General features: G+C 29.4%; 2 protein-coding genes and 1 long non-coding RNA gene across 3 annotated transcripts; 1 reads left to right on the plus strand and 2 right to left on the minus strand.

Annotated features, from left to right (window-relative positions):
* Positions 1–597: 597 nt before the first annotated feature.
* Positions 598–4,389, plus strand: LOC112702901 (uncharacterized). The gene is made up of 6 exons (XM_025754132.3): positions 598–828; positions 1,458–1,555; positions 1,640–1,904; positions 2,428–2,624; positions 3,178–3,362; positions 3,792–4,389. Exons 1-6 carry the CDS (start codon positions 811–813, stop codon positions 4,088–4,090), a joined length of 1,062 nt encoding a protein of 353 aa, XP_025609917.1. The 5' UTR covers positions 598–810; the 3' UTR covers positions 4,091–4,389.
* A 173-nt stretch (positions 4,390–4,562) lies between these two features.
* LOC112702902 (ABC transporter D family member 1-like) lies at positions 4,563–15,059 on the minus strand. Its single transcript, XM_025754133.3, has 3 exons — positions 14,991–15,059; positions 4,959–5,156; positions 4,563–4,801 (listed from the first exon to the last, which is right to left on the minus strand). The coding sequence occupies exons 2-3, from the start codon at positions 5,151–5,153 to the stop codon at positions 4,691–4,693; spliced, it is 306 nt and encodes a 101-aa protein (XP_025609918.1). The 5' UTR covers positions 5,154–5,156; positions 14,991–15,059; the 3' UTR covers positions 4,563–4,690.
* Positions 15,060–21,159: 6,100 nt separating this feature from the next.
* LOC112702903 (uncharacterized) lies at positions 21,160–23,879 on the minus strand. Its single transcript, XR_003154327.3, has 5 exons — positions 23,279–23,879; positions 23,047–23,196; positions 22,794–22,929; positions 22,483–22,636; positions 21,160–21,591 (listed from the first exon to the last, which is right to left on the minus strand). It is a non-coding gene; the product is annotated as an uncharacterized lncRNA (long non-coding RNA).
* Between the last annotated feature and the right edge of the window lie 2,318 nt (positions 23,880–26,197).

Raw genomic sequence — 26,197 nt, forward strand, 5'->3', positions numbered from 1 at the left:
TATTTAGTCCTTAAGCTTTATAAATGTGACTCACATTAGTCCTTGAGACAATTTTCGGAACACAAACATTAATATAGTACTAATATGAACTGTCAGATGTCACATTAGAACTTGTAAAATGAAGTAGTTTTGATTTTAGTGATAAAAAAATCCAAAAACAACACCGTATTACTTATTTTGTGAGAAAAATTTTTAATAACACCACTTGTGATGTCATTTTTAGAGCTATTTAAATATCAAAATTAAAATAATATCATTTTATAGAGTCTAGTGTAGCATTTAGCTATTCACATTAGCATTTTATTAAAGTCTATACATAAAAAATTATTTCAAAAACCAGCACAAATCATATTAACAAAGTTTAAAACTAAATAAAGATAATTAAAATTTTAGAAGCTAAATTAAAACTCACTTACAAATTGAGACCTACTAACACTTCAAGTATTTCTTGATATCTAATACTTTCTGCCACAAACGTTGTACTGAATTCTTTTTATCCAGGTAAATAGCAAGGCCACATCCTAAAGCCCGTATTAGTCTACCAATATACGTGGTCATTCATATATGAAATTATGAAACACCATATTACAAGGCTAATAATATAGTACGTACAATAATAGAATTATGAAACAAAAGATAACATGCCTAAAATATTAGAAATGAAAAGAAGGCTTTATTTGCAAATTAAATCCCCACCTGGGAAATAAACAAAGCACATTTTCCCCTTAGTTTTCGCCATTTTTCTTTTATAATTCTTTCTACCTCTTCATTATATTTTCTACTACTAAAAACTCTTTTTTGCTGCATCCAATGTTCGCCACCACAAAGGTGAAATTCCCCCTCCCTCTTTCGCTTTATCGTTCTCTTTGTTTGCTTTGTCTTCTTGTCAAATTCTTTTGATTATTTCACATGGTGTTTTCTTATAATCAATTATGGAAGAAATAGAGGAGCATTTTTTTTTTTTTACAGGAAAAGTGAAAGATTCTAAATAATTCAATAGAACAACGAAGTTGAATGTGATACAATCCAACATAAGAAGAAATTCATATAATGCACTTAAAATAAAATACAGATAGCATTGTCCTTTTTAATTCAAATACATTGATTTAGGTGGTTTCACTATTAGGGTTTTTTTTCAATTTTTTATTTGTTATGTTGACATCAATTTCTTTTGGTTTTATAAAAGAACAAAACGAACAAGTTCAAAAGTTTCTCAAATAGCAAACAAGATAAGAATATGAATTTAGTCTAATTTGAAAAACCTGAAACATTTCTCTAAATTGTGATTGGTACGATTATTTTGTTTCCTTTGATAAAAACAATATTCATATGACTTTGATTATGTCCATATGCATGATAAGCATTGTATGTGACATGAGAATATTACCAACTTTGGTAGAATTTGCATTTTTTTGCTGATATGTTTGGATCTTGGGTTGCAAATATTATGACACCAGATGTTAGATTGTTGTTATGTTGCTGCTTTTCTTTTGGTTCTTTCGTCATCCATTCCAGTATTAAACGCAAGTGCTGGAGATGCTGATCAGAATTATAGGTACATAACTCTAATCTTTATGTAAAAACAAATTATGAGGCATTATTACGTGAATTTATGTCTTTGGTTTGAATTGAATATCAGGAGTTGTGTGACAGAATGTGGGGAGACAGGGTGTGTAGGAGGAAAATGCTTTCCAGAGTGTACAATTTCTTTAAACGGAGTCCCTCTTAATCATTCAAGAAACTTGATAGAAAAGCTTATTGTGCAATGGAAAAAAGGGAGTTGCAAAAACAATTGTCAGTACCATTGCATGATTGATAGAGAGGAGAAAAGAGCATTACTTGATCATCATGATCCTATAAAATATAATGGCAAATGGCCTTACAAGTGTATATATGGGATTCAGGTTTGTTAATAAAGAAAAATTCACTTGGTTGTGTAGTTTTCTATTTCTAGGACAGAAAATTATTTTATTTTCCATCCTTCTTATTAAAAACGAGAACAGAAAATATTTGTGTCTGTCCTCAAAGACAGCCTTTAAATGCTATTTCTGGTATGTTTTTTTATCTGATATACGAAATCGTATAATAGATAAAAGTACACTTCAAAAAATTAAATGAACAAAAGTACACACAAAAATTCATAAATATCAAAGTACACGCGAAATATTATTTTTTTATGGTTAAAAGTGTCATGCCATTAGTGGGTTCGTAAAGTATAGAGTGTAATTTTATCCATCGAAATCAATATTTTGGGTGTAGTTGATATTACGAACTTTGGTATGTAGTTTTGTCTATCTTAAACTCTTTCATGTGTACTTTTGTCCATTTATTCTACAAAATCCACATGAAACCTATATTTTCAATCGGAGTTAGTGTCTAGTAATATTAGAATTTTTTGTTAACAAATCCAGGGTGTATTTTACTCAGGAGCCTGCATCTGTGGCTTTACTTGCTCTCAATCTTGCAATGCATTTTCATGGTTGGGTATCATTCATCTCACTTCTAAAGAATAAGTTGCCTCTAAAAGTTGGCAAGAAAGCACATTATGGATATGCTGGTTTGTGGCATGTCTATGGATTCTTATCGGTGAATGCCTTCTTTTGGTGTGCCGTTCATCACAGTCGGTGAGTCGAAGATTTAGTTTGAAAACTTGTGACTATATTATGTATAACTTGTCTTGGAAGTTAGTTTGATTGACTTATTATTAGGTACAATGTGAGAACTGTACACCTGAATTTCATGTAATTTAATTTGATTTTTAAGCACAAATCTTGTCCTTAAACTCAACTTTCCTCTAGTTGTATTTGGCAAAGACTTCCTGGCAACTTATAATCTCATTTTTTATATGGGGCTAATCAAATTAAAGATAATTATTTCGTAAGTAAATGGTACATCATTGCTCTTAAATTGTCGCATTCACTTTGTGTGCCTCAAATTTTACTTTACTAGTTTTAGTTATTCACATAAAAATTAGTTTAATTCAAGTTATTATGATGCTTGTATTACTCTTGAAAACCTCCTTCCAATAATCCTACCTACTAAATTTATATTATATATTAATCATAGTAATAAATTTGTTAGATGTTTTCCAACAATTACTATATGCTGCTGCCAATACATTTTCCCCTTTTTTATTCTAAACTAATTAAATTATTTGTGTGCCTCATTGAAAAACAGAGATATGGAGTTAACAGAAAAGTTGGACCACTCATCTACTGTGGCTCTTGTGGGATTCTCCCTTATTTTGGCCATATTAAGAACCTTAAATATAAGCAATGAGGCTAATAGAGTTATGATTTCTGCTCCATTGACATCTTTTGTGACCACTCACATATTGTACAACTGTTTTATGCTAGACTTTGGTATGTCTTCCCTATAATTATCCCTTTAAAACAATTTTATGTTATATGATTCGATATTGAATCATAATCTGGTGCATTTATATATACTTATATGCTATATTTGGATTCTGTCTCTAACTAAGAAATACAAAGACAAAATGACAAAGATAGAAACAAATATTTTTTGTTCCCACTTTGGTAACCACGAAAAATACAATTTTATGTTTCTTGGATAGAAAAAAATACTTTTTTTATTTTTATCTCAACAACCAAATGAGTTTATGTTTCTAATGGTTTTTTATTTTTGTCTCAGAAACAGAATCCAAATGCAGCTATAGCTTTCATTTCAACTCCCCCCCCCCCCCCTCCTCTGCAAAAAAAAATATCCCCCCACCCTCTCCCTATTTGTGTTGTTTATGTTGTGACATTCTCATTACTCTAACCATACAGGATGGAATAAGACTATTTGTCAAGTATTGATTGTAATGCAGCTTACAGTCTGGACAATTTGGGGTGTTATCAATCAACATCCATCGCGATGGAAGGTCTTGTTAGTTATTTTCGGCAGCATTGTTTCACTGCTCTTGCAAGCATTCGATTTTCCACCGTATCAAGGACTTATAGATGCTCATGCTCTGTCGTTGGCTTCCACTGTTCCTTTCGCTTACCTTTGGTGGAGTTTTGTTAGGGATGATGCTGAGTTTCTAGCCTCTAAACGTGCAAAGAGGTCCAAGATGAAATCGAAGTAATTGTTGTTCATTTAAAAGTGCACATTTTCTCCCTCCCAATGTAACAGTTTCACATGCACATTTTTCCCAGTTTTGTATTTATGCTTGGGAAGATGATGCATATGACTTCTTGTATTTTCTTTTCTTTTTTTTTTTCTTTTAAAAATACAGGTCAAATGAACAACTCAGGATTTCACTTCATATTCTTGCATGCCACAACTTAATCAAATGTATATGAAACTTACTTTTTGTTAGTAACACAGAGTTGTACTCATACTTGGCTTGTGGAGTTGTGGGTATCATTTATGATTTTTTTCTAAGTTGTTCCTTTTAAACGTTAAAACTTCTGCTTTCTTTCACCATATTTGGATTTTATGCGACAATTGGCAAGCATTACTTGGAAGAGAAAAAATGGCCAGAAAAGAAAGGCTCAATTATCAGAATAACAGCAACTGCAGCACCAAGGTACTTCAATAAAAAGTCCTGAATCATGCCAAACCACCAATGGTCATGTAGGACACTACTCAAATGCCTAACCAAGGTCTTAAACTTCTGCTGAATATGGGCTTCTTCTCTCATCTCTCCACCATAAAATGCTATACTTTCCGAGTGAGTCCTCAATCACGAGTGAAGCTGTCGATAGTCTCCTTCCAATTGCTGCTCTCTGGACATTAGTTTACCAAATGGAGGAGAGAATTTTCTGATTGTGGTCCCAGCTACAAGTACATAGCCCTAAAGAGGAAACAGCATTTATTGAGAATATAAAGACTGATTTCTGCGTAACATTTGTCTGACAGTCTCCAGCCATCAGCAACATATCTAGAAAAAATGTTAACAGTAACTGTCAATGAGACATCTGCATAACAGAAAACTTCAATTATGGTAGTACCAATATCCAGAAGACATATTTTGGACTTGCATATGAACACAGCCGCCAAGTGTATAGAAGTCCATCAGTTAGTGCAGTTAAATCATCCCGAACAATTTCACTTAACTCTGAGCAGAACCTTGGCACATCGCTTGCAATTCTTTGCTCTGGGTTAGTTATCCGACCATCACAATGTGATATTTTGTAGTACACCATATTCTGGAAGAAAAACAAATAATAAATACAATACTGACAATATAAGCAGAAATTCACAGTTTCATGAAGAAACTATTCTGGCGAATCCATAATCTTTATGGAAATATTTTGTGATTTCAAATACTGAGAATTGAGAGTAAATAAGGAAGTGAATTTGACTTATAAACAGGTAAGGGATAACAAACTCAAGTAGGATTAACGTAAAAAATAAATGCAGATACTTCCAACAACTGCAGGAACGCCTAAATAGATTAGTAAGTGCAGTATAAACACCAAATATATACAACTAGTAGTAGTATTATTAGAATAGAGGGCAAGTGATGCAGAGTCTGAGTTACAACTAGTCTACAAATGAAATTAAAGTTGAATCACATCAAAATCAAAGCACCTTGGGAGGGCAACATTAATATAAATAGCATTATTACGTAGTATACCTAAACTTATTCCTATTGCTAGCTACTAGTTATGCTGCAATTGCCGACACTGAACATATAAAAAGCAAACTTGTGTTCACTACTATTCACTCTGCTTCTGCTCTTGCTCTCATTGGATCCCCCAATGCAAAATATACATCTTACTTTTCTGGGTATGATGCATTTATATCTGGTAATTTAATAGTGTAACACTGTATATGTTCACCGGGAACAAGAACAGGAACAAAAACTGGTCAATATGGGTAATGTCAAACAGAAAATAATACCAACAATCAACGTCACATGATGAATAAGAAGAGATTGATGTGTGTAAGTGGCATTAGCAAAAAATGAAAGCATAGAACTAAGTACACATTTCCACAGGATCAAAAAGAAGCACAACATCTGATTAATTATCATAATCAACGTTTACACTCAGTGGAAGTCGAATGATATAAATAAAAATCCCAAGCATGCATATAGATAAGTTATTTTTGATAATTTGATTTTGATGCATGACAAGCATGCATAAGTTTTTCACATAGGCATCCAATGACGTGTTGCCATATCATTGAAGGTATTTGGCCGTTATAATAATTACTTTAAAATTCATAGAAGCAGGGAATAAGAATAGATGAGCTTATATAAAATTTTATATTGACACTTAAATCTATATTTTCTGTTGTTACTTTTCCTCACATGTCCCAGAAAAAAAAAATTAAAAGCATGTGGCCTCAAACATTTTATAGTTACAATTTTGAAGTAGCAGTGAGAACTGTTAATACGTTGGTCAGTCCAGATCGTAGTCCCGGTTGTAAGTCCTAGAAAGGCAGTGAATCCGTTCGTTAATGAGGGTGGTTCCGTAGCTCACAAAGTTCTAACCATAAAATGGCTAGTTTATTGAGAACGATGAGTCGTTTAAATCTAGGAAAAAATAATTCCTTAGTAATAAAAACAGATAATGATGAAGCCTCCACCTCTGGAACTAAAAATGAATTAGAAATAGCCAAATTAGAAGAAAGTTTTCATAATTGGAATATATCTATAGTAGAAAAAGATAAAATATATAAAAAGAGAAACTTCTGGGAAGGAAGAAATTATGAAATCCACATGTTATAATATTGTAAACCAGGAACGAGTAGTAATAAAATTATCACCATCTTAGAAGAAGATAAATTGAAAGAACATAGCAGTGAAGGATATAACTTCATCCATATAGGATTAATACAAGTAGCCATAAAGCCTAATTTTAGAATAGGAATTAATCTGCCTATATTATTAACCTTAAGAGATACCAGATTAAAAAATTTTAGTGATTCGTTAATAGGAATATTAGAAAGTACCTGTCATGACGGACCAGTTTTTTTTAATTGTTACTCAAATTATGCTATGAATCTAAAAAATGAATACACCTGGCAAGCCTTAAAATTACAAGTAACATCTGATGAGACCATTATAAATGAGAAATATGATCCATTCGAAATAATCTATAGAATATATTATAAAATTACTAAAGTTGATTATGACTTTAGAGCATTAAGACAATCCTCAAAAGACGAAACGATAATTATGCATGCAAATCTAAAAGATCTAATATACAAATACCTAGAAGATTAAGACATGAAGAATTAAAAAGTCGTATGCCTGAAGAATGGATAATACCTGATGGTATTGAAGAACCACAAATACAAAATATTAGAATAAGGAAAATAATAAGAGAAGGACCTGATATTAGAATTAGGATGAATAGATCCCAATCATTAAGAATTCCTGATAATGTTGAAACTATTAGTCATAGAAATTCTATAGATAACTCATCAATAGGAAATATTGATGATATTGTAGGAATTGACAACAGAAGGTCACATATAGCCACGGCTGTATATAAATCAACTTCAGAATTTGATCCAAGGGAATCACAAGTTTTATCAGTAATTATAAAGGAAGAACCGTTTGAGATTGATAAAGAGTGGATAAGACAAGATTTTAATGCTGATTATAATAAATCACTAAGAGATTGGTATTTTACCAACCATTCAGAAAATGAAGTTATTAGACTAAGAGAACTATTCTATGATTTTATGAAAGAAAATAGAATTAGCTTATACTTCTTTGACTGGTGCGTTAATTATTACTCCAAACCCGATAAGAAATTATGTCCTTTAACAAAGCCAACTGTTGTTTGGAAAACAAGCTCAGGATCAGTAATAGAATCTGAATATCCCCCTAAAGAAACTATTAAAATACCAATTGGAAAAGACTTAGAAGTTGAAGCAACACCCTATAAAGATAGCAATGCAGATGGAAATACAGAAAAAAGAGATATTAAGAAATTACATCAGCAATTAAACTTTACTAATACCATATTAGATATAATGAAAAATCAGTTAGGAAGAATGGAAAATATGGAAAAAGTTATTAAGGTAGAAAAACCCATAGAAAAACCTATATATAAATTACAAAGTTTAGATAATATTAGCTTAAAATCTAAAGTAGAAACAGAAGTTGAAGAATTAAAAGAAAAACTTAGACGTATTAGTCTAGGAAAATTAACAATTAATACATTACAAAAGGAAGAAGAATTAGAACTAAATAAAATATCCTATAAAAGAGATTATCTTAAAACCAGAAATTATTATCTTAGACCATCACCAGTAGATGTAGGCCTAGAAGAACGAACACAATTAGTACAAAATAGTTTTTCAAGATCAGACTTAGTAGAATGGAATATAGATGGATTAAGTTAACAAGTCATTTTAGATCAAATGTGTAATATGACTATGGCTGCAACTGCCTATAAGATGAGAAAAGCCTCTGATAAAGAAGCAGCAATTATGATAACCCAAGGATTTACAGGACAATTAAAAGGTTGGTGGGATAATTTTCTCAGCCTCCAAGAAAAAGAATTAATTATTAATAGTATTAAACAAGAGGATCAGTCACCAGACGCTACATCCACGTTAATATATACCATTATTAAAAATTTTGTAGGAGATCCCGGTATTTTTAAAGATAGGATACATACTCAATTAATGAATTTAAGATGTCCAACTATGTCTGATTATAGATGGTATAAAGATATTTTTATGTCAAAAGTTATGATAAGAGATGATGCACATGCGCCTTTCTGGAAAGAAAGATTCGTAGCAGCCTTACCAAAATTATTCTCTGAAAAAGTATTACAAAAACTACAAACACAGTTTGGGACCCAAATTCCCTATAATTCATTAACCTTTGGACAATTGCATAATATAATAGTACAAACAGGTATAGAAGTATGCACAGATACCAAGATACAACAGAAAATAAAACAAGAAAGTATCACGAGAAAAAGAGAGCTAGGCACTTTCTGCTACCAATATGGAATAACTCCTGAAAAAGTACCTAGTGGACAGCATAAAGTTAAAAGAAAAAAAATTTAAAAAAACCTAAATATAATATAGACAAACCCCTTTATTATGAACAGAAATATCATAAAAAATTACATAAAACCCCTAAAGGAAAACCTAAATTTTCTAATAAGAAAAAACAAGTAGCATGTTGGAAATGTAAAAAACAAGGACATTATGCTAATAAGTGTACGACAGAACAAAAAATAAATAAAATAGAAAATAAAGAAATTAAGCATGCTTTGACGGCTATACTAATCAATTCAGAGTCAGAAGAAGAATCAAGTTATGAGGGTTCTTCTGAAACTAAAGACTATTTTATACAACAATTAGACTTTATGTCAGAAGAAGAAAGCGCAGGAGAAAATAGTGGAAAGGAGGAATAGGATAATAATAATTATTTAGGAATAGGATTATGTAACTGTAGAAACTGTGAAAAAACTGTAAATGTTTTAACTAAAGAACAAACTTTTACACTAGTTAAAATAATTGACAAGTTAGAAAATACACCATTAAGGGATGAGTTTATAAGACAATTAGCTGAATTAGTTAAAAAAGAAGAAGAAAGTAAGAAAGAAATAAGACCAATAGAAACAAAAGAAATTTATAATCATTTTAAAATCCCACAAGAAGAAGTTTCCCTTAATTCTCTCAAAGAATAGATAAAAAAGTTAAAAAGAGAAGTTTCAGAATTAAAACAACAAAACATTAATATGGACTACAGATTACTAAAAATAGAAGGAGAAAACATAATAAAAATCCAAGAACAATCTTTGCAAAATAATGAATGGACTAGTAATATAACAATTTTCGAGAATTATATTAACCTAGGTACAAAAAATTATATAAATATTTTAACATTATTAGTAAGTCAAAAATGGTTCACTACGATAACTTTAATAGTAGGAGAAGAAAAATTTCATTTAATAGCTATGGTAGATTCAGGAGCTGATGTTAATTGTATACAAGAAGGATTAATACCCACAAAATATTATGAGAAAACTACAGAAAGAGTCTTAATGGTAGAAAATGACAAAATGACTATAGACTATAAGTTATCTAAAGCAAAAATTTGTAAAAATAGGGTATGTTTCGCCACTACATTCTTTTTAGCAAGAAATATATCTCATCAAGTTATATTAGGAAATCCTTTTACTTTATTATTATATCCCTTTAATGTCGACATCGACGGAATAACTTGTACAAGAATCCCCAATCATCCTGTCTATTTTGAATTTCTCACAAGACCAATACAACATGAACTCAATATGTTACAACACCTATCTACACATGTTAGTGTAATAGAAACAGAAGTAAGACAAATTAATTGTTTGAGTCTAGAAAAAATTTTACAACACTTACAGCGTCAAGTTAATATTATAGAAAGAAAGACAAGACAAATTAACTACTTAAACCAAGAAGTTACACATAAAAGAATAGAAGAACAATTACAAACTCCGGAGATACAAGATAAAATAAAAGCAATTGAAGAAAAAATTAAGACAAAATTATGTAGTTTAAATCCCACAGCCTTTCAACATAGAAAATTACATGAAATATCTTTACCATATGAAGATGGGTTTAATGAAAAAGATATACCAACAAAGGCAAAACCGATACATATGAACAAAGAGTATCTAGAATATTGTAAAAAAGAAATACAAGAATATCTAGATAAAGGACTAATAAGGCCTTCAAAATTATCCTGGAACTGTACAGGCTTCTATGTGATGAAAGCATCTGAAATAGAAAGAGGTGCTCCAAGATTAGTTATCAATTATAAACCTCTAAACAAGGTATTAAAATAGATTAGGTATCCTTTATCAAATAAAAGTGATTTAATTAAAAGATTAAATAAAACAAATATCTTTTCAAAATTTGATTTAAAATCAGGTTATTATCAAATTGTAGTAAAAGAAGAAGATAGATATAAGACAGCTTTTATAGTACCTTTTGGACATTACGAATGGAATGTAATACCTCAAGAATTAAAAAATGCCCCAAGCGAATTCCAAGAAATAATGAATAATATATTTTACCCACATATAGAATTTACTATAGTATATCTTGATGACGTATTAGTATACTCAAAAGGAATAAAGCAGCATATATATCATCTAGAAAAATTCATGGATATTATAAAAGAACAAGGATTAGTTTTATCAGAAAAAAAAATAAAAATTTTTACAACTAAAGTAAGGTTCTTAGGATATGAAATTTATCAAGGAACTATAGTACCTATTAAAAGAGCCATTGAATTTGCAGATAAATTTCCAAATGAAATAACTGACAAAAAATAACTACAAAGATTTTTGGGATGTTTAAATTATGTAGCAGAATTCTTACCTGGAATAAGAGTTACATGCAAACCTCTTTATAAGAGACTAAGAAAAAATCCACCTCCATGGACAAAAGAAATGACTTCCATAATAATAAAAATAAAAAATGCAGTAAAAGAAATACCTTGCATAAGTATACTAGACCCATCGGCTAAATTAATTGTAGAAACAGATGCATCAGAATTAGGATATGGAGGAATTTTTAAACAAATACCTCCTAATAACTCAAAAGAACAAATAGTAAAATATCATTCAGGAATTTGGAACCAAGTTCAAAAGAACTACCCCACAGTCAAAAAAGAAATACTTGCCATAGTATTATGTGTTTCAAAATTTCAAAAAAATTTATTTAATAAAACCTTCTTAATAAGAACTGATTGTAAAGTAGCTCCAAATGTTTTAGAAAATGATGTCAAAAATTTGGTTTCAAAACAAATATTTGCAAGATGACAAGCTATTTTATCATGTTTCGATTTTACTATTGAACATATAAAAAGAGAACTAAATTCACTCCTTGACTTTCTTACTAGAGAATTTTTGCAGGAAAAGAATGGAGCAAAAAGCAGCCTCCAGTGAAGATTATGGTCAACCTTTTGACCAAATAAAAGAAACAAAATTACCTATTACTGTTGTACCAACAAAACAATTATCATTAAGACCTATGACAATGTCACAAGTTGTAAAAGCTGCACCATCATCGTCATCACCTTCTAAGAGCCCTTTAATTACTACTAATAATAAATTCACATTACTACAACCATCTGACCTCTATAATACTCAACCCTTGAAAGAACAATTTCCTTACTATGAAAAACCCAATCCTATAAAGATATTAACCATTGAAAAAGAGTGGTTCAAAAAAGACAGAAAAACCCTATACAAGACCATTTTCCCAAATACTTTCCATTATATTCCTATTAACCCACAAAAAAACCCAAAAATTTTATGAATTCATATTAGTAGACACCGGATCCATTGAGTTAACACATTACAGAGATTCCAACACCAAGCAGCTTATTTATTCAAAAATAAAAATTATAAAAATATTATCCTTGCAAGATTGAGAAATACCCCCATATCAGTTTAAAAGCTTCTCATTAAAATTTGAACCTCAGAACTATACCTACTATGATTACCAAGAAGCTTGGAATCATGTTTTATTTCTATCACCAAATCCCCATTCTTGGTTCATTTGGTTCAGAAAGGGGATATCATTACAATTTTCCAAATGGTTTCAAGCATGGTTTCAGAACTTTGGACCAATGGAAGCTTTCTTCCCAAAAGAAGTCAGTATGGCATATGAATACTTTAAAAGCAAGTCATCATTCCTACAAGAATAGGGGTGGCAAGCAGGGAAGCCCGCCCTTTGGCCGGCTGGCCCGCCCTTTGGCCGGCTGGCCCGCCCCGCCCCGCCTAATTAGGCGGTCCTAGAATCCTAGCCCACCCCGCCTAACTGCGGGCTGGCGGGCTAAGCCCGCCAAAGCTCTTCTTTTTTTTTTTACTATTAACTACTAAGTAATATATATAATTTCACAACCATATTAATAAATTTATAATTTCTAATGGCATAAAAAATTGTATTTTTTATATTCACAAACATTAAAGTCTTTGTAATTATAAATATCTAATAAATATAATTATAAACTAATTTTTCATTCAAAATATAAGTATAAATATTCTCTCCAAAGCAAAATAAACATAATCCAAAACATAATTATAAATATTGTCTCCAAAATAACATAAACATAATTCAAAACACTCAATTTTTATCTTCATACTCTTGTAAGTTAGGTTGGGGGAAGTTAGGTTTTAGGAAAAAAATTGCAAAAATACCCCCTCACTAAAAAAAACCTTAGCCCGGCGGAAAAACCCGCCCCGCCCCGCCAAAACCCGCGGTTTAAGCAGTGCGAGTTAGGCGGGCTTTTGCTATTTGGCGGTCCCGATTTTCCAGCCCAGTCTGCCTTTTTCGGCGGGTTACGCGGGCCGACCCGGCGGGTTTAGGCCCGTTTGCCACCCTTATACAAGAATATAAGTTCATTTCATTCATAGCAGCCATGGGAATAAGCTGAATTATAACATGGGAATATGATTCAGCAGCATATGAAGAATCTCCAAGCATACAATATCTAATAAGAGTAATAAAAATTAAATGGTGGAACAAATATGATATAAATTTACTAAGAAGAGCAGCTATTGATCAATGGTTAACAACATCACAAAAGCGTCCAGCAATAACAGCCTCAAGCACCACCAATGAACAAATAGCTTATAAAAAAGAGACCCAATTCTTAGCACAGAAGAGACAAATTATGGCAGCCCTAGCTGCAACAAACTCAAAGGAAGATATCCAAAACTCTCTACAAGCAATACAGACCGTACCTCTTGGAAAAGACGAAGAGGTCCAGTCCAGTCCAGCTCATTACTATCAAGACTCTCAAGACCCATTTGAGATGTAACAAGTACTGTATACGCAATCAATGTAAAAGCCCAATCATAAAAAAAAAAAAAAGAAAGAGAGTAAAAAGTAAAAGTAGAAAGTAAAAGCAAACAGTGAATGTCGGCAAACAGTAAAAGCAAACAGTACTGTCGGCAAACAGTACCCAAATAGTCATCATTTGGGGTCTATAAATACCAAAGGCCTCACTCATTCAAGATCATCAAAAACTTTAAAGCTCAAAAAATCTCTCTACTCTTATATCTTCTTACTTTATAAATTCTGCAAGTATTTGTAATCATCTTCAAGAAGTGTATCAACTCTGCAAGCAATAAAAGTACAAGTTCATCTTTGTAAGCTTACTATCTTTCTTTTATTTATTTTCTCAGTTATTATTCTTATACCATGAAAGAGTTTTATAAAAGGCTTAGATCTTTAAAATTAGTTAGAAGAAATATGAAAACAAGAGTAATGGCAATAGATAGAAAAATAAGAGAACTAATAACTGAATCTTCGGAATTAAAAGTAGAAATAAAAAAGATGGATAAGAAAATAATCAGAACCAAAAAGCTTCTACAACAAATTAAAACCAAAAAATTAGTAAAAACCGCTAGACAAACTATTAAGAATAAACGCATTCATTATGTTAGAAGGATGTATTACTTATATGTACAAAGCATGAGACAACTTTTAGAGATAGAATCAAGAATACATGTATATAACGTTCAAAGAATGGATGGCAATCCCCAACTTACAATACCCGTACAAGATCTAGAACTTCAACCTTTACAAGAACCTCAACCTTTACAAGAAACAAATCAACCTATAATAGCCCAGTGAAAGTCGAATGATATAAATAAAAATCCCAAGCATGCATATAGATAAGTTATTTTTGATAATTTGATTTTGATGCATGACAAGCATGCATAAGTTTTTCACATAGGCATCCAATGACGTGTTGCCATATCATTGAAGGTATTTGGCCGTTATAATAATTACTTTAAAATTCATAGAAGCATGGAATAAGAATAGATGAGCTTATATAACATTTTATATTGACACTTAAATCTATATTTTCTGTTGTTACTTTTCCTCACATGTCCAAGAAAAAAAATAATTAAAAGCATGTGGCCTCAATTTTTCAAGTAAGCAATCCAAAAGAAATAGTAGAGTGAAATTGATTGAAATTGATTATCAGAAACTATTTTTCTAGTTAGTTATTAGACTCTTTTTAAAATTATATTTAATATAAAAAATTATACCTTATCTCCATCAGTGAGGGACAATCTTTTCTGCTGAGCTTCCTCCACTTGTCTCTCATGGTGATCTACTTCTAAAACTTGAAAACAGTGAAAATAGTGACACCACTGGTGAATGCTTGAGTGGAATAACATGGAAGCCCCAAAAAACTTAAGAATTATAGAGAACACCAAAAAACACTAACCATTAACTTCCAAAAGGTTACTTCTGCTTCCATCAGTTAAAGAATCCTCAGAATCATTGGATTTGGTTGTCAAGCAGTGTCTTGCCTCAGTTTGTTTGCCTGAAATTCTCGCTGCCACTGATCCGCGGCGCAATCTCCTGTATATGATTGGATTTGGTTGTCTTGCCTTTGTTGTTTCAAGATATTGCAAACCAAAATGAAGTCAGTGAAACAAAAAGTCAACTATTGCTACCTTACCTAATCAGAAAATATTTAGTGGTACAGTTCTTGATGCTATATATAATAAGTTCAATTATTCAACTTTGAGGGAATACAAATAATGCATAAACTTATAGGCTTTCTTGGAAGCAAACACTTGTTGCTTATACTATTGTTCTTGTTGTTGTTATCATCTTTGTTCTGTTCTAAAACAGAAGGAATACTCAAAGAAGCCATGATCAAATAGGTGGATCACTTGATTTTAAAACAAGCAAAAAGTCACTGCTCTATAATACATTAACAACTCCTGAATCATTTGTATTCAGAAATTGAAAATAAATCCTCAACCCACCTATGATGACACACTTTTCAAAATCAAAGCTATAGCTATAACTGATTACACAATGATCCATCATAACAGGGAATTGTTTCATAGAAGCTGTAATTCTTCCTCCTTAACTAAAGTAACAAAAGATATGTGATTGATTCATATCTAAACCCTAAACCTATTGCAAGCGCTAAATTGATTTTGACCTAAACATCAAGACTGAAATCACGACCAATAGATAACAAGAAATCACAAGTTGATATCAATTCTGAATGAAGAAAATGGAATCGAGAAAAAGAAAAGGCTTACAGCGACGATGTCAGGGTCACACTAGGGAAGCTGGTCTTTGCCGGAGAAGTTACCAACGAAGTCAACTATCATTTCAAGCTTCGCCATTCAACAACCACCGAGTTTCATGAATTGCTGCAGAAATGACCGACAAAAAATCTCTTTCTTCACTGATAATAAAATAATTGATAAACCTACAACAAGCTCAATCAGCATCAACACAACAAGAAGATAGAAACTGCTAAGAAAAATTGATAAACCTAAAATTGGCACAGAAAAATTGAACCCTAAGCACCAGAATCACAAAATCAGAGTATACCTGAAATTCACTAAGGGAGCAAACGCGACAAGAGCGGCGGCGTAGAGAGTTCTGTGACGACGGCGATGAAGGGAGCAGATGCAACGAGAGCGGCGGCGGAGAAAGCTCGTGCGACGCGGATGGCGACAACGGCGGAAAAAGCTCGTGCGACGGAGAGAAGAAGCTGTTCGTGCGACAGAGAGAGGAAGAAGCTTGTGTGGAGTGTGAATGAAGCTCGAGACACTCAGGTTAAATTAGGTTTAAATCAATATTTCCAACGGAAAGTTTTAAATTACTGACGGCTGTAATAATTTAATAAAATGCAGCGTTTTTGTTCATTTAATTACAGACGAATTTTTCGTCTATAACTATTTCTCATGAAAAAAAAATTAATTTTTCTGATAGAATTATCAATGGATTCTCTTTCCGTCTGTAAGTTATGCTAATTCATTTTTTTGTTTTCTGACAAAAAAAATCCTCTGAAATTCCGTCTGTATTTCTATGGAATAAAATTCGTCAGAAATATCCGTTTGTAATAACTAGTTTTCTAGTAGTGGAAAAACACCATGAGAAACATGTCACGACAGTTTTATCATTAAATGCAGAAATTTAATTTTTATATAATAGAATAGATATTTACAATTATTATATTAAACACAGACTAAAAAAACATACACTAAACAAAATAAAACTATCATTGATAAAATATAACCTAAAAAATCACTTAAATTCAAAAAGAACCTATGATGAATTATAATAAATCTATATATGAAAAGTAAAAGCAAAATAAACAATTAAATAAAGTAAAAAGAGTAATTAAAAAAAGTAAAAGAAGATAAAAAAAGATAATGTGTGGAGTAGATAAAAAATGTATTACAATAGAAAACTAATATAATTAATTAATACAAATGATGAAAGAGAAAAATCAAAATACGATCTTATTAAAAAAATTTCAAAAAAATATTTAAAAAAGAACTAATAAACTTTTATAAAAATATTACAAAAAATTTAAATTATCTTTAAATAAAATAATAACACCCTTAAGAATTATTAATCAAAATAAATAAAAAAAGAATTAATATAAAATAAAATCATAGAAAAATATTAGTTAAATTAAGAAAAAAAGAAACAAAAATAAAAAATTACAAATATTTTATCTGAAGTACAAAATAGAAAGAGAGAAAAGGGATATATAAAATAATAAGATAATAAATTGAATTAATTGAGTTCGTTTATTTCATTGCTTTATATATTATTTATTAAATAATTTAATATTTATCTCGATCAAATTAAATAATAAATTAGTTATAATTAATTTAGTTTAATGAATCAAACAAAATTTAAAATAATTTGATATTTATTCTAATTAAATTAAATATTTGAAATTATGATTAACATAATTTAATGAACCAAATAAAATATTAAATGATGAAATATTTATCTTAATCAAATCAAATTACACAATTGATTAGTTATAATTAATACAATTAAATGAATCAAATATATTAAATTGAAAAATAATTTAGTTAGTTTGTATCTAAGGACACATTTTAAAAATATTTATTTTTCAATAATTTTTATAAAATATTTTTTATAATATTTTTAACCTATGGTTTAAAGACATAGTTATAATAACCCATTAAAAAGTACTTAATTAGTTAATATAAATAATTAATATAATTGATTTAGTTTAATAAATTAAAGAAATAAATGTGAAATGAAGAGATAAAGAAAAAGTGAAATTATAAAAATATGTAGCCATTAAAAAACAATAAAAAAGTCCCTTTTAGTTTTTATTTATTAATTATTCTATTATAATTAATTTCACAACATTTATTATACGATATTCATCTAACAAAATCATACAATCAATTAATTGATATCAATTATCAATAATAATATAACTCATTTTGCTATATTTTTTAAATAAATAATTAAAAATGTACGTCTCAATTTTTTGTTAAAGTAGAATAAAATAAAATACATAAATTAAGTAGATATAAATCTGAAAATTATAAAATTTTATTCATAACTCAAATAATACATAAAACTAAATTTAATGTCTATTTTAAAAATAATTACTGACCTTTTATTCTTTTAATTATTAATAATTTAAATAAAATAATATCTTATAACTTATTTTGTTATCTATTTTAAGTAATTACTAACATTCTATTTTTTTAATTATTTGCTTGTCTTATTTATCATTTATGCTTTCAATCAATTATGTTAATAAACAAATAAACTAAATTAACTTCGATTATACTTGGACTATTCAATAATTCAACATAATCTTTTTTATTTAGGATTAATTACTAATGATAGAAAATAAAAAAAATTATAGTAATTCAATATTATAAACATTAATTATTATTGTGAAACAACCTAAAATCATAATGCAATTTATTTTTAAAGAAATAATCAAATATTATTGTTAATTATGAAACAACCTAAAATCATAATGCATTTTATTTTAAAGAAATAATCATCCATTAATATCTATAAATAGAAACTATTCTCAAAGTACTTTGATTAAAAATATAAGGGATTAATTACTATTCATGATTAATAATATATCGATTATATCAAAAAGTAAAAATATAATTATTCGTATTTACACCATTAGAAGAATTACTATCATGAGTAAAATTGTCAAAAAAAAAAGAATAAAATTGCATACATAGTGAATTTAAAAAATAAATATCGTTAAATAATTATGATTTTTTAATAAATAGTAAAAAAATTAAATATCATAAACTATATTTTTTCAAAATAACCTTTTTAAGTTTTTATGTTTAGCATGATTTATTTATATATCATTTAAATTGACATTATTTTTAATTATAATGATCTTTTATCCTTAATAATTATTGTTAGAATTTAATAATTTTTCATGCCTTACAACAATTATCTATAAAAAAAACATATATCCTGAAAAAATTATTAAATTTATTCTTTTTCTTCTATTTTCACATTAAAAAAATTTTTGTTCTATCTTTTTTAATTGTTATTATGTTATTAGAATTGTTAAAAAATATTAAAAAAATTCTTTAAAAATAGAAATAACAATGATACCTTGAATAATTAATTCAATAAAATTAAATTTAAACGAATAAGATGATTCAATCAATTATTCAAATCATAGCATATTTATAAATATTAATAATGAAAATAGTCTCACTAATGTAAATGATCAATATAATAATTATATGAAAAAATAACTAATTATATAATTACATAATTTTCAAGATCCTATATAATTGAATTTAAAGAATAAATTAAAAAATATCTATATGATAATGTCATAATATTTTAGCATACTATAAATCATTTATATATTATATTATAATTTTAAGTCAACTCCGATCCTTAAACACATTATAACATAAATCATCTAAAAAGATACACCAAATTAACGAATATCTCATGGGTCACAACATACACTCTAAATTGTCATGATATTTCAAATTAAAAGAGTATCAATACAGAGAAATCAATTAATATAACTAAAATAAAGAGCAATAAAGAGACAAAAAAATAATAATAAAGAGAATCAATAAAAACATTAACATATAAACCACATGCACGAATAATGTATATATTAATTGTAAATCACAAAAAAAAAACAATATATATATATATATATATATATATATATATGAATTGAAGTACACATGACAAAATAGAATACTACAAAATAAAATTATAATAAGATTATTTAAAAACGTAAAGATAACACATCTTTTTTGTTAATCAGAAGCTAAAATAAAAAAAAAAGTATGCGCCTAATAATAAGCAATTAAAATAAACAAAAATTTAAAAAAATATAAAAAAATGAAATGTATAAATAAAGATAAAAAACAAAAATTAAATAAATTACGAAAATTGTACCCTAAACACGAGAGAGAGAGAGAGAGAGAGAGAGAATGAGTTAAAAACATTTGATCTTGTATAAATAGATGGTATTGAGAAAAATAAACAAATTAAATTAATTCATATATTTCGTTATCATATTTATTATTTATTAAATAATTTGATATTTATTCCAATCAAATCAAATAATTAATATAATTAACTAAATTAATTTATTGATATAATTAATTATAATTAATCAATTCATATAAATTATAATAAATTGTGAGATTTGAATTTAATCAAATTAATTAATTGATATTATTAATTAATTATAATTGATTTGTTTTAACGAATTAAATGAAATAAATCAGAAAATGTAACACCCTCACTACCAGAATGTCAAGCTTTCGACTGCGCCACTCTGATAGAAAGAAGTATTACGACCACTTTATATACTTAATATTAAAATAAGAGCCTTTGATTCGATACCGTTTCACTGAATTCTTTTAAAACCGAAACTAAATACTTTATCTTAAAAAAAAAACAAACAAACATAGATTCACATAAAAGACTTCTTACATATTAGCTTATAATGTAATATATATATATATATATATATATATATATATATATATATATATATATAACAAACAACTCATGTCCCTCTTACAAGATTGTAATAACAAAGACGATGGAAGAAAAATTATCAAATCAATGCAATACCATATAAACCAAAAACGTAGTATAACTCTTCACTAGACTCCTTCCTCTAATTCCTGAAGGTAAAGCTGTAGGGGGTGAGAACTTAACCACACGGTCTCACCACGGAATTTCAGAATTGTCATAAGAAGATATTTTATAAGAAAACTGTTTTCAAGCTCAGTGATTATCATTGCCTTATGAATCTCTTAAAAACCAATAGGTAATCGTTCAATACCTTTTCAAAGAAACAACGTTTAATTTTTTTCAGAAATCCAAAACCTTTTCCTTTTTTATAAGAAAATCTCATTCAGAAACTAATTACGCAATCAAACAACACAATCATTAATTCAGCACCAAAATTCATTCTCAAAAGTAGCACGCCAGGACAAACACAGGCAAGACAAACAAGGAAAGCACAAGTAGGTAGCAGTTACAGCAAATAGTTCAAGTAGCAGTTACGAACAGTTTAGCAATTAGGCAAACCAAAATAAGTTTAAACCCAAGCAAAACATACAAATGCATATAATGCATGCCTGTCCTATGGCTGATGAGGCTCATCTGTCGATTATCCAGCCAACGTGACAAGTCTGAATTGTCCTTAGACTGTCCCCCAACGTGCATCCCCAAGAGTCTATGCATAACTTTTTCTCAAATAATCAATATTGCTCAATGGGGATAACATTCCCGAGAATTTATATAGTGTCCGGTCACACTTGCGTCGTAGAGTCAATAGAGTATCGAGTTTTCAACCTGGTACACGTGTTGGCAAGCCACGACACTTTATTCAGGGAACCTCATATCTCAGATAATTCAAATTCATAAGCCATATTTCATTTCCAAATTCATAAGTTCAACAATCTCAACATCATCATCATTCATCAATCCATATCTCATTTTCAAATTCATTCAAAAACCATATTTCAAAGAAAATCTTTATCATCCTTCCTTCCATTCCGTTCATTAACAAATTCCAATTCAAAACATAATTCTTTCTTTGATAAATAAAGTTATCTTTAACCATATAATGCTTAAAATTAAATCTTTTTAAAATAACTACTTCAAATGAAATTTCTAATTTTACAAAATTTCGCCAGCATCTCCTCTAAAACTCGGATTTCTGCCACCCTTTTCAGGTCCCAACAAAACCATTTCTCAAACTCCCTTCGATTCAATTTCAAAATCAGACCAATTTTAATATCTCAGACCATTTTCAATTGAAACTCCTTTTTCAACAAATCAAGCTTATTTTCAATATTATAATCCTTTCCAGATCTCAATTCATTTCCAACAAAGCCAACCAACATTTACTCAAACCCTTTCCAACAGTTTCAAATCCGAGTCATTCACAAATCTCAAGCCATTTTCCAAACCCAAAATTAACTCTAACATCAAATCATTTTCCAATTCTCAAATTATACTTGATAAATATTCAAATCAGATTTTCCAATTAATTTCCTACTCACTATCTTAATTCCAACACGCTATTCAGAAGTAGCCACAGTCAAGTAAGCAATCACATTCATTCAAGGCAATTCAGTTCAATTCATAAAACTCCATAATCACTAAAAATTCTTATTCGCTTAAATATCAATTTATAACAATTCTTAAGAATAAAAATGAGTTTAATGAAAATGCCCCTACCTCAATGTCACAATTAAAAGAAACCGAAGGCAGAATTTTGGCGAGAAAGTAGGCTGGACTGCACCCTCAACATCGCAGCCTCATCATTCTACCATAAATCAGCATTGGTGGTAGCAACAAGCTACTACAAAACCGGTCATAGCTTCAACAGTTCCTGTCCCAAGGCAGCATCAACGTAAATACATGACCTAATTGTAGCATAAAATGGGAGCCACAAGGGCTGAGATAAAATAAAGACATAGACTACCATGATTAGAGCAGGTACATGGCAGAGGAACGAAATAGAATCAGAGCAAGGATGAGAGTGTTACCGTTTCAAAATTGGGGAAATTGGAATCAGAACAACGAGGATGATGTTGGCCAAGTTGAGATATGATGGCGGCATTACCAACTCCGATTACACTCGCAGCAACATCGAATTTGATGGAATTAAATACAGAAACAACTCTGAAAATTCAAGGCAACACCGAAACTAAAATGGAATTAGAACCATATCAAACAGATAAACGAGACCAAGGCAATTCAGAGTATAAAAGTGAAATAGAGTCCGGAGAAAGACTAGACCTAGGGCAGTGACACTGAACTTGAATTGGGACAAATCAACAGCAACAGTAGCAACATTAGGACTAGCAGTAGCAATCTCAGTTACCCCAGCAGCAACGATTCTTAAAAAAAACATCAACCATCACAACCCACAGCTGCAACAGCTTAACCCTAAAACATCAATGCCTTAAAGTTCTTAATTTACAGATAACAAGATAATAGCAGTGGAGGTTCAGAAACAAAAATAACTTACAGCAATTAAGGAAAAAGAAAACGAAGCGTAGCAGTAGTAGCACGGTGACTGGTGACTGCAACAACATAGGGAAGATGGCCTCCTTCCCCCACTTTAGCTCGTGACTCCAGCGGCGGCGAGCTCCACACACGGCGATGGCAGAGAGAGGAGCAGCGGCAGAAACCACTCCGCAACGTCTTCTCTCTCTCCTCGCGTTGCCCTGTCTCTCTCTCTCTCTTCGCATCAGGTTGCTCGTGGCTCGGTAGCAGCTCGTAGCGCCGGTGCGACGACAACGACTCCACGGCGGTCCGACGGCGATGGTGATGACGAGGTGCAACGAAGTTGGCGATGCACGGCGCGACGGTAGTGGCGCCGCTCCTCACTCGCGCGAGCTTTCCCTGCTCCGCGACACACTCTCTTCGTTCCTCCATCATCGGCGACGACGGCGGCGCGACGAGCGGCACGGCAGTGATTTGCCGGCGCACTCTCCCCTCTTCTGATTCGCACCCCCTCTTCTCTTTTCTTTCTTTCTGTTGATTTTTGCTGTTGTTATGTGTTGTGTGGGTGAATTTGATTTTGGAAGAAAGGGGAAAGGGGTATGACAGCTGAAGATGGGAAAGTTAGGGTTAAGGTTTTGTGTTTAATTTTTAGGATTAGGATTTAATTTAGGACAAAAGTGAAATTAAGAATTTTGGGTAAATTAGATTTGGTCAATTTTAATAAAATTAAAATATATTATATAAATTTAAAATTTAATTTGATCTTTTAAAATTATTTTAAAAATACTATTTAATTATCAATTTATTAATCAACTTTTAATTAAATATTTTAATTTAAAATTAGAAATAATATAATTTATTTTTTATTTATAAAAATTAAAATATTAAATTCTAGAATCTTTATTATTTAATTAAATTGTATAAAATTTTTATCTTTATCTTTATAGTATTATAAATGGGGAGCTTATTTGCTAACGTGGCGTTCATACGTTGAGACTGAGAGTTTATTTGCTGACGTGTCGTCAATAGAAATTTTAAGATTTATATTTATAAATCATTAATTATTATTTGCTTAAGTTATTATTTTCAAATTTTAAGTTTAGGTTGTTTTACTTAAGTTGTTATTTCTTAAATTTTAATTTATTTTATTTAAGTTGTTATTTTTTAAGTTTTAGACTGTTGTACTTAAGTTGTTATTTTTTACATTTTAAATTATTTTACTTAGATTGTTTTTTTTATATTTTAACACTATTTTTTAAAAATCTGTTAATTCTTTTTAGCATTATTTTTTAAAATTTTGTTGATTTTTTTTAAATTGCAGCTAAATAAATTCTTTTAAAAAAATTTACGTTAATTATACTTTGGTTGTTACATACTAATATTACTGTAACGATTTACGTTAGTTTAGATTTTTTAAATTATTATTTGTTTAGGTTGTTATTTTCAAATTTTAAGTTTGGGTTGTTTTACTTAGTTTGTTATTTTTAAAATTTTAAATTAAAGTCAACCAAATTTAAAAAAATTTAGTTATGATGCAAGTATAAAAGTATAAGTTATGAGAGATATAAAGCACCACAATTTAAAGTACATTAATCCCTTTTTTTTATATATATCCAAAATCTCTCTACTTATTCCAATGGCTGGTATTCATAAAATTGCTGACATCAATCCTACAATTGACAATTTGTGTGTATGTATACGAGTGATATGGTTATGGACACTACCAAGTTACGAAAATTCTCTATTACTCAATTGAGATGGTTTGGTTCGATAAAGACGTGAGTTTTCTACTAATATTTTTTATTTTATTTTAAATTTATATTATTATATTTTAAATTTGTTTGTTTATCCCCATCTAATTGTTCTTTGATTTTTGTTTATCAATTTTAGAGAAAAAAATACACACCTTGGTACGATTACACCTACTTAGTTGGTAAGTTTATTGTTTTAGAAAAAGAATAATTTATTTATAAATTTATTTATTTTATTGATAATTTCAGCTATGTTTTGATTTTTAACAAACTTATTAATAATAATTTTTTTATTTTAAATTATTTCTGTTGTTGGATATCTTGCTGGAATTGAGAGTGAGAGAACTCTTGAAAAAAATGACAAATTTATTAAATACACTATTATTGAATTAGAGATTGATGATGGGTAATCATATATTTATTTTTATAAATCTAAATTTTTTTATAGTTTCATCTTTTTAAATTATTATTTAACTTATTTTGCTATGAATATTTTTATTAATATTATTAATAGGTAACAAACGTTTTTATTAAGGGAAACATTTTTGAAAAAATGTAACATTTTCTCCTCTTTGATTATTAGTAGTATCTAATTTATAAATAATAATTAATAACTAATTATAATTTTAGGATGTTGACTACACCGGTGGTTTGCTTCCAACTTCAAATGCTTCGTCAATCATTGAAGAGGAGAAAGTAGAAGGTGTTAAGGTATTTGCTCAAAAAATGAATTTTTTGTTTGTTTGTTTTCTCAAAGTTAGATCTTTATTTTATTAAAAAATATTATTGAGATAAAAATAAAGGTGAGAAGGAAGTCTTTATAAAAATAAAGGTGAGAAGGAAGTCTTTAATTTAACGTAGTATTTTGTACAGAATTTGTTGCTTGAATTCTCCACTGAAGTTGCGGACAGTGATGAATCCGATGTATTGGAAAATGCTATTACACCAACCAAGCGACTATCTTTGGAGTTGGAAGATTCGAAGGTGCAAGGAGATATCTCAACTTGCAAGAAGATCAAGATTGAGAATGAAACTTGAGAATTTGGATGCACATATTTTAGAATCCCTTTTAGAGTATATCTAATAGAATAATGCTAAGTTTGTTTTGGTGAAAACATTGTCTTTTCTTGAGTTGTTTTTTTCTTTTGTTTTTTTTTTATTTTTATGTTTGGAATTTAAAATTTTTTAAA

This window comes from Arachis hypogaea, chromosome 7 (genome assembly GCF_003086295.3).
Source record: "Arachis hypogaea cultivar Tifrunner chromosome 7, arahy.Tifrunner.gnm2.J5K5, whole genome shotgun sequence".
NCBI classification, from domain to species: Eukaryota; Viridiplantae; Streptophyta; class Magnoliopsida; order Fabales; family Fabaceae; genus Arachis; species Arachis hypogaea.